This window comes from Capsella rubella, unplaced genomic scaffold, assembly GCF_000375325.1.
Source record: "Capsella rubella cultivar Monte Gargano unplaced genomic scaffold, Caprub1_0 scaffold_1, whole genome shotgun sequence".
NCBI classification, from domain to species: Eukaryota; Viridiplantae; Streptophyta; class Magnoliopsida; order Brassicales; family Brassicaceae; genus Capsella; species Capsella rubella.
The window spans coordinates 7,751,032-7,762,941 of record NW_006238923.1 but is presented as its reverse complement, the minus strand read 5'-3'; the positions used below and the strand labels follow the sequence as shown (position 1 = coordinate 7,762,941).

The following is an 11,910-nucleotide window of genomic DNA, read 5'->3' as shown; positions in this document are numbered from 1 at the left end:
TGCTTCAGAGGCAGCTCTCGGCTACACAGTGCTCTCAGCAACCAGTTCCTCAACACAAGGAAACGGGAAACCATATTGAAGAAAGTTTTCACTTGTCAGGTTATTGGTGTCAATACTACTAAACGGCAATTTAGCAGTAGAATAAACAGGCATGGAAGAGACTTGGATATCTCAAGGTATATCTATCTTGTTCACCTAGCAGTGGAAGAAATGTGAAGAGATTGTTCATCTACATAATTTTATTCTTCTGAGATAGTAGTATCAGTGTCTCAAAATAGGAAAATATACAAACGTGAACCATATATGACTTAGTCCGAACCAGAGCGATATAATTCTATCCGAATCAAGCGATATCTTACTATGTATGCTTTTTCATGAGTTCATTATTGGCACAAAAAAAAAAAAAAAAAAAAAAAGAGAATCAAACTTTGAATCTAACAAGAAAATATATATTTGAGCTAAAACGTATTTTGTTACTGATAAATTAATATTTGATAAATTTGGAATATACAAACAAACTCATAGTAAATATCCATACTATAAACTAAAGAAAAAAAAATCCTAGAATATCGTAAAATCTCAACAGTTCATTATTAGAAAAAGTCAAACAGTAATTAAAAATAAATCTCAAATCTCATTCTAACTACAAGAGTTCATATATGTTTATTGAAAAGTGCATTTACAGAAGACAAAAGTTGCCACAAACTCTAAAAGCACATCTTTATAATGGATCATTTAGTTGATGACAAAGTATCCTTCAACCATGAGATCGACCCCAACCCTAAACCTGAAGACGCCGGAAGAATCAAAGTCTATGCAAGTATCCTAATGTCGGAAGAACCTATAAGAGATTGTCAGACAGTGCTGTCTTTCTCCTTGCCTGCCAAAGACATCTTGGATAGCTTAGCGAGGTATAGATGGGAACAGCTGAACTGCTTAAAGGAAGATGAACGTTTAACTCACTTTCAGGTTGATTATGGGATTGATCAACTCAACGAACTTGTCGTTGGTATCATATTTTCCTTCATCAACATCTATCGAGATTGTGCTTTTTCATTTTATATAACTTTCAAGTTCAATCCTCCTATCCCGATTGAAGTGTATGCGATTGCGCTGTATTTCCAGTATACGGAATCACTAGAAGAACCTTGGCTATTCGGAGACTCATCTGATGACAGAACCATTGATATCCAGTGTAGACCGGCATGTAAGTTTGCGGTTGAGTCTTTGTCAAGGAAAGTATACACGAAGACGTCCAGCTCCGACATATGCACTATATGTTTTGATGAGTTTAAAATGGGAGAAAGCGTCGTGACCTTACCCTGTGGACACGAGTTTGACGATGGCTGTATCCTCGAGTGGTTTGCCAAAAGTAATGTTTGTCCATTGTGCCGTTTCAAGCTACCATGTGACAATATATGAGCTTTTAGTACTTAGAATTTGGTCTCATACATTGTTTTTAAGGGTTTATAAAGTAGAGTTTTTAATAAATTTGGTTTTTCATTTAGCTCATTATGTTTCTGGAGTTCTTTCTATCTTTTGTAACTCTTAGATCAATGCCACTCATTGGCACAAGTAATTGAAGTCTTTTTGCTCTACCAACAGAGTACTGTTTCTCTACTTTTACTAACATATCGACCTTTGATTGAGTAAATTAGTGAAAAAAGTAAAAACAAATCACTTCCAACAGTATTATAAGAAAAACCATCTTTCAAGAATAGTTGTACATTTTGTGGGAGCCATTTTTGATAGAAAAAAAATGAAAAATAAATTAACAAACCACACACATGGAACCAAATTCTATAATGAAGATCATTTGTTTTCATGTCTATACCAATCATTTTGTACTGAAGGAACTCCTCAAAGCTTGTTTGAAGCTATGGAAGCTGTTCCATGGAGCAATCATCCAATGCTCCATGAAGGATATAATTCTCTATGATCCAGTTTACTTTGCAGCTACAAAATCGTGCACATACAACGATTCTTCATTGGTGGATCATTCTGCAGTTTGTCTGAAGAGAAAAAAAAAACAGAAAAATTTCATACAGTGAGACAATATGACCATGATCTCTCAAATAATAGTAGTTAGCAGCAAAACCTATGGGAGAAAACATAGAAGAAATTGGAATTTGAAAACCAAAACTGCAAGCTGAGGGAAAACATATATTTTCTAGTACTGTGATAATCAGTATATACTGAGTTAAGGAAAATAACCGGTCTTTTTGTCTAGCGAAGGAGGGCGAAGAACAACATGCATAGTGATGACCACTCCAGGAAGTTCCCCAACCGGAAGCTTGGATTCCGCAAGAGTCCTATTGTTCTCCAGTATTTTCCCGGCATTGATAAGCTTCACATCATTTATAGTTTTTGGAGTATACTCTTTGTCTGCCAGATAGTGAAAACTCAACCTTAAGTAGTAGAAACCACAGCACATAACCACAGAAGATCGTAAAATGCAACTACATATCCTAATAAGGCCAAGGAACAACAAATAACTTAAACAACGAAAATCCAGGACACAATACAACTTTGAGACATCAATCTTATACTCCCAAGTTATAGTCAAAATCAGTTGCTAAAGTAGACCTTATCACACTATACAACTACCTATATAGATTTATATTCTCATAGTTAACTAAAGTTCAACACCTAGCGCTAGCCCAAGAAAGCGTTCCACCATACCCAAATGAAAAAGGCAGAAAGAAACATGAAGCAATCAAATCAAATGAGTCAAAACAAGTATAATAATAAAGTACCTTGAGGCCATTGAGAAATGATTTTCTCTTTAAGAGAAGAAACAGTCATGGATTGATCATACTTGCTCGGACCTATATCTGTACCATCCGCGAGTCTAAACTTGAGTTCTACACAATCTTCATCACCAGCCATGTCCTTTTCAATTTCCCCCACAAACAATAATCTCTCTAAAAGAGAATAAACTCAAAACTCTTCTCTGAGGAAAATCATCGAACACCTTTACAGGATTTGCTCACCAACCCAATTACAAAACCCAGAAACAGGGCAAATCAACAAAAACCCAAATCAGCTCTCGTGGAAGATTTTCAAATCCCAGTTGCTAAAATGCACAAAACCAACGCGCCAAGCAAGCAAGGAAAAATAAAAATCAAATTTTTAAATATTTTTTTACTATAACGATGGCTTATAACAAAAGATCAGCCGTTCTGAAGAAGAAGAAGAGATCCAAATTTATAAAACTGATGAAAAAATTTCGATAAAGAAGAGAAATTTAGGAAGAAGAAGAAGAAAAGAGAGACACTTTGGACTTTGGTTGAAAGGCTGTCTTTGAGCAGCACATAACACAAATTGGGAAACTTTTTTAATTTTTGATTTTGGTTTCTTTGTTAAGTCAGATTCTTCTCTCTTCTTCTTCTTCTTCTATAATCAATCCTACCTGAATCCTTCAATTGACTTTTCTACCCCTAAATATTCCTAAATTAATATCTTCAATAAAGCTGACTTTTTTTCATTATTATTAAGGGGCTTAATCACTAATCAAAATATATAAAATTTGTCCATTAGACTTGAAACTTAGATTGTTTGATGGTGATAATATAGTTTTAAAAACAAAATAAGCGTTAATGATGTTAGTCTAAAAGACTCTGGCCATGTTGTACAATATCAAAATGAACAAGTGGATTTTTCAATGATTTCTTTTTTTAATTATTCGTATGAAGTGGGTATTGATACTTCCTTTGATATTGAACTCTTAACACCCATTATATTTCTTGTTTTAATACGTTGGTTTGGTTGGGCATATATGCCAAATTTTTAGTACAGTATATGTGATTTGTAACCAATGATTAGAGGGGCAATTCTGGAATTTGGGATGACCATAAGCATATTGTTGCAATCTCGAGTAATTAGAAAATGGCAGCCACCAAACTTATATAGAAGGCTATAACTACTTTTAACTAATTGGCAATTATTTTATGGGTTTAAGACCATCCTCTTCTACTCAATCGTAGTTATGGTTCTTTTGAAACATTGATCAACATTATATAGACATGACAAGGAACATCTAGTGATCTAGACATGTAAAAACTAAGGTGTATTTACAAATTACAAATCAAAATTAGTTTGGTTCAGATGGTTGAAATTGATATTTTCACCCATAAAAATAACTTCCTTTAAAACGCCAACCAAGTATCATTATGGAGAAAACTTTGGTCGTGCATGCCACTAAAAGAAACCAATATACTGTACAAGTGTTCATGCCTTTAGCTGGAATAAATAACAGGCTAGCTAGTGATATTTAGATATATATGCATTCAGAAAAAGAAGACTGTTTCTTTCATATCAGATTAAAGTATAACCAAATGTCAAAAAATTAATCATAGAATTGATTCGTTGAAATATATATATCAAAAGCAGCTTTCATATAAAGAAAAAAAAAAAAGAAGATAAAAAAGAATAGAGGTGAAGTGTGAATATGAGAATCCAGAATTTGGTTTGCTTTAGAGCATATGATGCGTTCTTTAAAAAAAAATCTTTACTTCTGCTTCTGCCTTCTTAGGTCCACCATTACAGAAGCAAGGAGATTATCAAAGTGTTGTTAAACTTCAGAGTTCATTCCAAGGAAGAGATTCTATACCGAACAGAGTATTCCCGGTTAAGCAAAAGGATTCCAAAAAATGTGATCTCCCCGGGTAAAAGTTGAGATGATTGACCAATTTAAGGAAGAGGTTTCAAGACCTTTTTGTGGTAGACTGTTTCAATTGCCTAAATCAGATACACACCATAAGCTGCAAATTTTACCTGAAACTTTCTTTCTTTTACAAGTTTCTCTAATACTAACTACAGAAATATGTATGCAGAAGCAAACTTATGTTACAGATTCACAAGTTTTGCTATTGAACTGCTAGTGTATATTTGATAGATAAAACCATTATTATATATTTGTCACAACGTTTTATTACTTAAGCTTATTCTGGCAGCCAAATGCCAGACGAATGGATGATCCAAGAATTAGACATTAAAATCTTTGGAAGAACATCTCATAAGCTTCAGGTTTTTGCTTCCAGCTGTACACAGAGATTTCTCAATGTCCCACGAGAAATGGGAAAAAGCTTCTGACTTCATATATCTATAACTTGGCAGCTAACGAGTTCAGCAGCACCAAAGTCCTTGGTTGCAATGAGTTTCCAGATAACAGTATCTGACTTGTCAGGTGCATTGGCCTTTTCACTCAAAGACCGTGAACCCGAAACAGAACTGGAGCTAGATGATGGTGATGACACTGGGATGTTCGGGACATCAGCTCGTAAGACTGTAACGTTACGATTAGGGTCTCTAGTAATGAAATGAAGCTTGCCGTGAAACCCAGCAAGCAAATATGGAGATTCTGAATCTGTTAAGTCATAAATAGGGACTTCACCTATAACAACTTTCCAAGTATCTTCCTTTTGATCATACACTTTAATCTTCCCATTCTCCATCGAAGAAGAAGGATCAAATGCATATAACTCGCCATCCACCACAACACTCAGTTTTGTGCCTGCTTGCCTCGCAGGCCAACCTTCACCCATACCAGACGGCATTTCAACCCAGAGATTAGTCTCGGGATCATAAACTTCTCCTCCAACATCAACAAAGAAAGGCCAAGAGTATAAACTCTGAGGAACACATAACCTACCATTGTAACAAGTCATCCCCGTGGCAATAGGCTTCAATAAGTCAGCCAAAAACGCATTTGGCAACACTTGCGCCTTTGAGAAAGGCATGCTCGGGACCTCTGACCAAGCATCCGTGCTTGGATCATAAACCTCAGCTGACTGAAGCGGAGATAAACCTCCCCGTCCCCTATCAACACCTCCAACAACATATAGTTTTTTATTCAACACACCTGTTTTTGAATAAGCCCGACTCGCTAACATAGAACTCACTTCACTCCAAGAGTTAAAAATGGGATCAAACCGCCAAACACAGCTCACTGTTTGAGACCTAGAGAGCCCACCAAGAACATAAAGACACCCATCGACCGCCCCAATAGCGCAGCCACAAAAAGGCATTTGCTCAGATGAGTCCTTCCTTGCAAACAAGCTCCTCACAAACTCAGTAACTCTAAAACTCGGGCTAACCATGTCCCACAAACCATACGAACTCTTTCTAGACTCTTCTTCGTAAACAACAACCGGCATTGGAGGCAATCTCTGCCATATCGTGGAGACAGGATCTAAAGCATACCACAAAAGCTTATCCTCCTGACCTTTAGTAAGCACATAGAGCCACTCCTCAGTTCTCCCAAGTTCTTTCCTCAAACTATACACCTCAGAGGTCGATACAGCTGATCTCCACCTCCGAGAAACCAACCTAACACTAGAGTAACAAATCCTAGGAAGCCTAGCAAGAATCTGTATGGATAACTCATCCGGAAGACTTGGAATCAATCTGCAATACTCATCATCAGCATCATCATCAGTCTCTGAACACGTCTTTCGTCTTTTACGAGATTCGTTTGAGGATTCCACGTCTTGACTCGTTGCTTTCCTCTTGGAACAGCTCAAACTCATTACAGAACCCATCACTGCAGCAAATCAATAAATTCCCCTACAATTAGGCGAAAAAACCGAAACTTTACAGCCAAAAACACATGATCAAGATATGGGCATAAAACACTAATCAGATACAAGTAAACCCTAATTATATTTTCTATGGAACCGACATAAACCTTAAGGAACCAGTCCAATCAATTCGATTCCACATCGATAAAGCCAAAGTGAAAAACTTTAAAAACAAAAATTGTTCAGACAGTGAGGTAGAGTTAACAGACAGATTCAGGACACGAAAATCTCACCCGATGCAGGGAAAGATGAGAAATTTAGGAGTGACGAATCTGGAGATCTTTCGTATCCACACGCATATGTTTCGGATTTGTCTTTTTCTTTTTTTCAAAGACGAATTTTGTAGTTGAAACAATTCACATACGATTTTTTCTTTTTTTTGGTGATTTAATCGTGGCCGTTGGATAAAGGTATCGGGTTTTTTAGGTAATCCAGTCTAAACTTATTCCAAGTCAACTAAAAATTATAAAATTACTTTAGCGTAGAAATAAAATTAACAAGCTGTTGACATAATCGTATTCTAGAATTTTTGTTTATAATACTTTTTTACTAGTATGTATGTACTTAATTTTGACACATTGCTTAAACCAAAAAGATGAACCGGATTGGTGTTTGGTTTTCTCTTAAACCTTTTTCTTCCCGCCAATCTGTACTTGCTGATTTCTCGGTTTAAGTAAAGTTCATGATGTGATTAGAGAGAGCATATTAGTCTGATTTGACTTGTTCAAATTTGATCATTTCTAGGATCAAGTTTCATTGACAAAACATCCTGATGAGTTTCTTACAAGGTTTCTTTTTTCTTGTTCTCTGTACAACTTGTTGCTGTTATAAGATGTTCTTCTTCTCCAACTTTTGTAGCATTGAAGTAATACTAAATCATCCGCTACGAATAGTCTCTTCTGAGCAAAGCTTTGAGTTTTTTTTTTCTTCTGGTTTTAACACATGATGAGATCTCTTTGTTTGACGGCTAATCATGAGATTTTTGTAGCATTTTTTACATTATTGTTATAATGGATTAGAGAGGATTCGTATGAACATCTTATAACACACAACTAATCTCCTTAGAAACATATGAATATAACGTTTGTCACTATGTTAAGTCTGGTCCAACTAGTGAAATCATCATGACCACTTCTTTTGCTGTGAACTATGCAGCTCATCAATCAGTTGATATTTGTTCTGTGCAAAGCCATCACAAAAATCCAAATCTGTTTCTTACTCACACTGAGTCACACAAACACACACACACACACACACACACACACACACACACACACACACACACACACACACACACACACACACATGATTCATATGAGAAAAAGAAAACATAAGTAACTCCTTAGAAACATATGATTATTTCTTTCGCGACACTAATAAACATGACGTGCAGGTGCAGATGAGAACAAACATAAACCAGTGTCTTGTTCAATCACAGAACAAGAAACGCTTAAGGCTCAAAATAAAGGACAAAACTCGGTTGGAACAAAGAAGGCACTCTTGTGGGTTCGAGAGGAAACTTTGAAAGGGCCATATGTTTCATGAATCTCTTAGTTAAGTCTTGGTCTTTGTTCTTGTTTTAGGAACACTAGTACAAATTTTACTCAGTGTACCATTTGAATTATTCATATCCACACATGTCACAATTCCCATCATCTACACGAACGTATGTCTAGTTTTTTTTTTTAACCTTTTTACTTACATCTCTGTTTCATCTTCTTCCCTTTTTTTTTGCTGTGGGTAAGAAAAAAAGTGTAAGGGAGAATGATAATGATGACAAATAGCTGTTGAGACTGAGTAGTAGTAGAACGAGAAAGGGGCCGACCTTGAGTTATATATAGAAATAGGTCCACCCAAAACCGTAGGATTCATGATGAGATATTTACTATAGGTACTTCTATATTTAAGAGTAAAGTATCGAGAAAATAAAAGAAAAGAAACTTTGACTATAAAACTTTTACATTAAAATCTCTAAACCCCTTACTAAAACCCTAGAGATAATGCTTTCATTTAACAAAGACCATAACATGATGCTTTAACAAAAACTAAACCCAATATCTAAAATCTTAACCACTTTTTATAAATTAGACTCTCACACAAACAACAATACAATACTACGAAAATGTCACTCATCTTACCAAAGTCAAATGAAATGTTAAAAACAATCATATATATACTATGTGTGCTTTGCTATTTTCTTGATTTGCATGTAACTTTGCATTATTATTATTGTACGCAAATACTCTCTCTCTCTATGTATTGTTAGAGAATGATTCTTTTTATGTTTCTGTTTATGTGCTTATGAATAAGAAGATCCTTTCTAACAATGTTACACTTCCTTAGACAAATCTGGCTTCTTTAGCTTTTGTCGACGTCTGATGATGTAATGTGATACTGATTGAGTCGAAGTGTGTGTACAACTACAACAACTACAAAAATAGAAGTAGAGATGCTTTTGGAAAAGTAGTAACTTTTTTTTTTTTTGGTTACCAACCTTAAGCATCACACTTCTCTCTACCACTTGATGTCTTTATGAAATTACAGCTGTCTCTTCTCTTGATATGACTTGTTCTGCCACTTCCTTCTCTCACTCTTCTAATAATCACCCTTCTCTGTCTCTCCTCTCTATCTCTCCACAAAATGATTGATCTATCTTACATGATACATAATCTGCAATATCACTACCTTAAGCTCAGTCTAAATTCATAAAACATTTGCTGGTTACTATATATTTCTTACTCTAGTACTCTTTTCCTTTGGTTCGAGTTCTTCTTTCTTGGCTTGAAGTAAAAGTAACGGTATCGATATATTACTTTCAAGCCAAGTTTATAGCTCTTCTTCGGTGACTATGCTCTACCTTTTTATAATCTATACATAAACACTTGTCATATACAAGGATAAGACACTCAAATCATTACTCTTAATCGTTGTTATGAGAATTTGGACCACATAAGAAAATGTACGAATGTATTATAACCACATAGATAACATATCTGTCCCCATGAAGTATACAAAACTGGCATTTATCATTTGATTAATATAGTATATATCCCTGGCTACATCGAAACAGCTATGAATTTGCTTTCTTAAACTTTTGTTTCAACACTTGATGTCCCAAAATAATTAAAGAAACCTTTTACATTAAACATCTTTCTTTATCAAAATATTTAAGGTATCGATTGTTCCAACCGCTATTTTTGTATTGTAATCGAATACATATCATCTTTAGTTTTTTGCCCCATACTTTTTAAAATTAGATACAATAAACATAAACACAAACGCAAACAAACAATTATCAGTTAAAACAAAACGTTTGTTTTTGTAACGTAATCTCGAACCAAAAGTATATATTTTTCATCACTAAAGAAAGGTCTCTTAATTTACTTAGAGGTTCACTGATTTTGGATTCGTTAATACAAAAGATTAGGGTAAAGATTATATGATGGAAAACAGATAAAAAAAATAATTAAGAAAAGAGAGCATATATATCTCTAGATCTCTCAAGTGGGGGCAGTTTGACCCTTAAAAAGAATCAAAATTATTCGAACATCTCTCTTTCCACCGTCCGATTAGAAATCACTGAATGAAAAGATTAAGCAGCACTAATCAGTAATCAGTTGCGTACCACATTAATTAAAATTTAATCATAACTTCTCCTTCTGGGGTAGACAGGTAAGTATCACCACTAGCTCATTGTCACTATCACTGCATTCATTTACATATCCCTCATAATAATAACTATATAGAAATGCTAAGAAAACAGATAAAAGTTTGTATTTTAAAATTTCAAATCTTTTTTTCTTTAATTTGTTCCATCATCTTGATTTTTTTTTTCCATAATGTTTCTTGCACTATACGTAATCATATCAACTCTATTTTATTGTCTACTTTTGTATGTCAATGTTCGGACAGTCAATTACAACTTTTCATATATATATTCTACGTTGATGATTCGAAATTGAAATTTTATAAAATGGAGACCATCACATTAATTGATGTGGAATAGATTCAAGAGGCAGATGATGATGATAATGGTCTATACATAGTTGCAGTTTATGGACCATCACACAATTAATAAGATAACGAAACATTCTCTCATAGATGAAAATTATACATTGGTAAGAGCTTTCTTGATAAGTTTTTGTCAGGTTCTTGAATATAAAGCTTGGATATCCATTTTTTTTTTTTTTTTTGGTTAGTTCTTCTGTAAGAGTTGAAAAAAAATAGCAGATAATAATTAAGAAAATGGTGGAGACTAATGTCTATTGTTTAAAGAGAAAAATGATTGATAAAATTTGATAAAGAATATGGTAAGAGGGGGGGAAAGTCTCTTTAAGAAACCGAGGTTTTTGAGTTGTCCGACGCTTCCCATAGATTTCATGGTCCCCTTCTTCCACTGCCTCTACTCATTTCTCTCGCACCCATTCTTCCTTCCTTCTTACTATATTATATACTCTTACTAATTACACATTCTTCATCATGTCACTTAACAATATTTTTATACATTTGATAAACCTTACACGTAGTGTTGTTGTGCTTACCAAAAACTATTGGTGTTTTATTTGCGGAGATGGGATCATTCTGTTTTTACATCTTCTTGATGAAAGCATTAGCCAAACCCGGGTTGTTTTACTAGTCTTTTGTGGCAACTACTGATCACGAACGACGATTGTGACTACATATGTTTGCCATTACTACATCAATGGTATGACTTATATGAGTCGCTTAGTATAAATATAAATGAATAAATGATCATATGTTTTCGAAAACTCTATCTCAGCTTCACATGCTGCACTCGAGACGATGCTTTCTAATCTTCGTCTTGATAACACTTTACCAAATCTTATTTTTGGATATATGACAGTGATGAACGACTTGATATTAAAACCCAACCAAATAATAATACTACTAATGGACATTCAATATTGGTAACAGAAATAAAGCACTCTTTAGCTTACAAGATATATAAAATATTTTCACTTCTGCATTTTAATTTTATTTTTTTTAGCTCTGCCATGTTGCATTTATTATATATCTTCAACATACATATATCAAACTCTCATTTATTGTTTTAAAATAGAGTACATAAACATTCCTTTTGAGATATCATCCGCCGTTAAATGGGTCCGAAATGCCACTCTGAAGTTTTAAGACATTTAAAAATAAAAATAAATAAATTAGGATTTACGATTATAATAATTTCTCAAACGAATCTATGGTTCGTACTATATAAATCAATCTCGATCAACTAAGTCACTAGTGCGGCATCTTATAATGAAATAATTTCGACAATACAATTAAGTTGTTGACTCTTTTAATATACTAATCA

At 34.3% G+C, this 11,910-nt stretch overlaps 3 protein-coding genes across 6 annotated transcripts; 1 reads left to right on the top strand and 2 right to left on the bottom strand.

The window, feature by feature from the left end:
• Positions 1-726: 726 nt before the first annotated feature.
• LOC17898509 (E3 ubiquitin-protein ligase RNF181) lies at positions 727-1,422 on the top strand. The gene has a single exon (XM_006306338.2). It carries the CDS (start codon positions 727-729, stop codon positions 1,420-1,422), a length of 696 nt encoding a protein of 231 aa, XP_006306400.2.
• A 241-nt stretch (positions 1,423-1,663) lies between these two features.
• LOC17896731 (membrane-anchored ubiquitin-fold protein 6) lies at positions 1,664-3,355 on the bottom strand. The gene is made up of 3 exons (XM_006304247.2): positions 2,757-3,355; positions 2,215-2,385; positions 1,664-2,012 (listed from the first exon to the last, which is right to left on the bottom strand). Exons 1-3 carry the CDS (start codon positions 2,887-2,889, stop codon positions 1,957-1,959), a joined length of 360 nt encoding a protein of 119 aa, XP_006304309.1. The 5' UTR covers positions 2,890-3,355; the 3' UTR covers positions 1,664-1,956.
• Positions 3,356-4,764: 1,409 nt separating this feature from the next.
• LOC17899472 (F-box/kelch-repeat protein At1g22040) lies at positions 4,765-6,892 on the bottom strand. 4 transcript variants are annotated; one of them, XM_023776900.1, is made up of 2 exons: positions 6,815-6,892; positions 4,765-6,544 (listed from the first exon to the last, which is right to left on the bottom strand). In XM_023776900.1, the coding sequence occupies exon 2, from the start codon at positions 6,540-6,542 to the stop codon at positions 5,097-5,099; it is 1,446 nt and encodes a 481-aa protein (XP_023632668.1). In that variant the 5' UTR covers positions 6,543-6,544; positions 6,815-6,892; the 3' UTR covers positions 4,765-5,096. The 4 variants fall into 4 exon arrangements, with proteins under 4 accessions (XP_023632668.1, XP_023632666.1, XP_023632667.1 ...); XM_023776898.1 differs by having other exon boundaries at positions 4,765-6,567; positions 6,815-6,889; XM_023776899.1 differs by lacking the exon at positions 6,815-6,892 and adding an exon at positions 6,689-6,802 and having other exon boundaries at positions 4,765-6,567.
• Between the last annotated feature and the right edge of the window lie 5,018 nt (positions 6,893-11,910).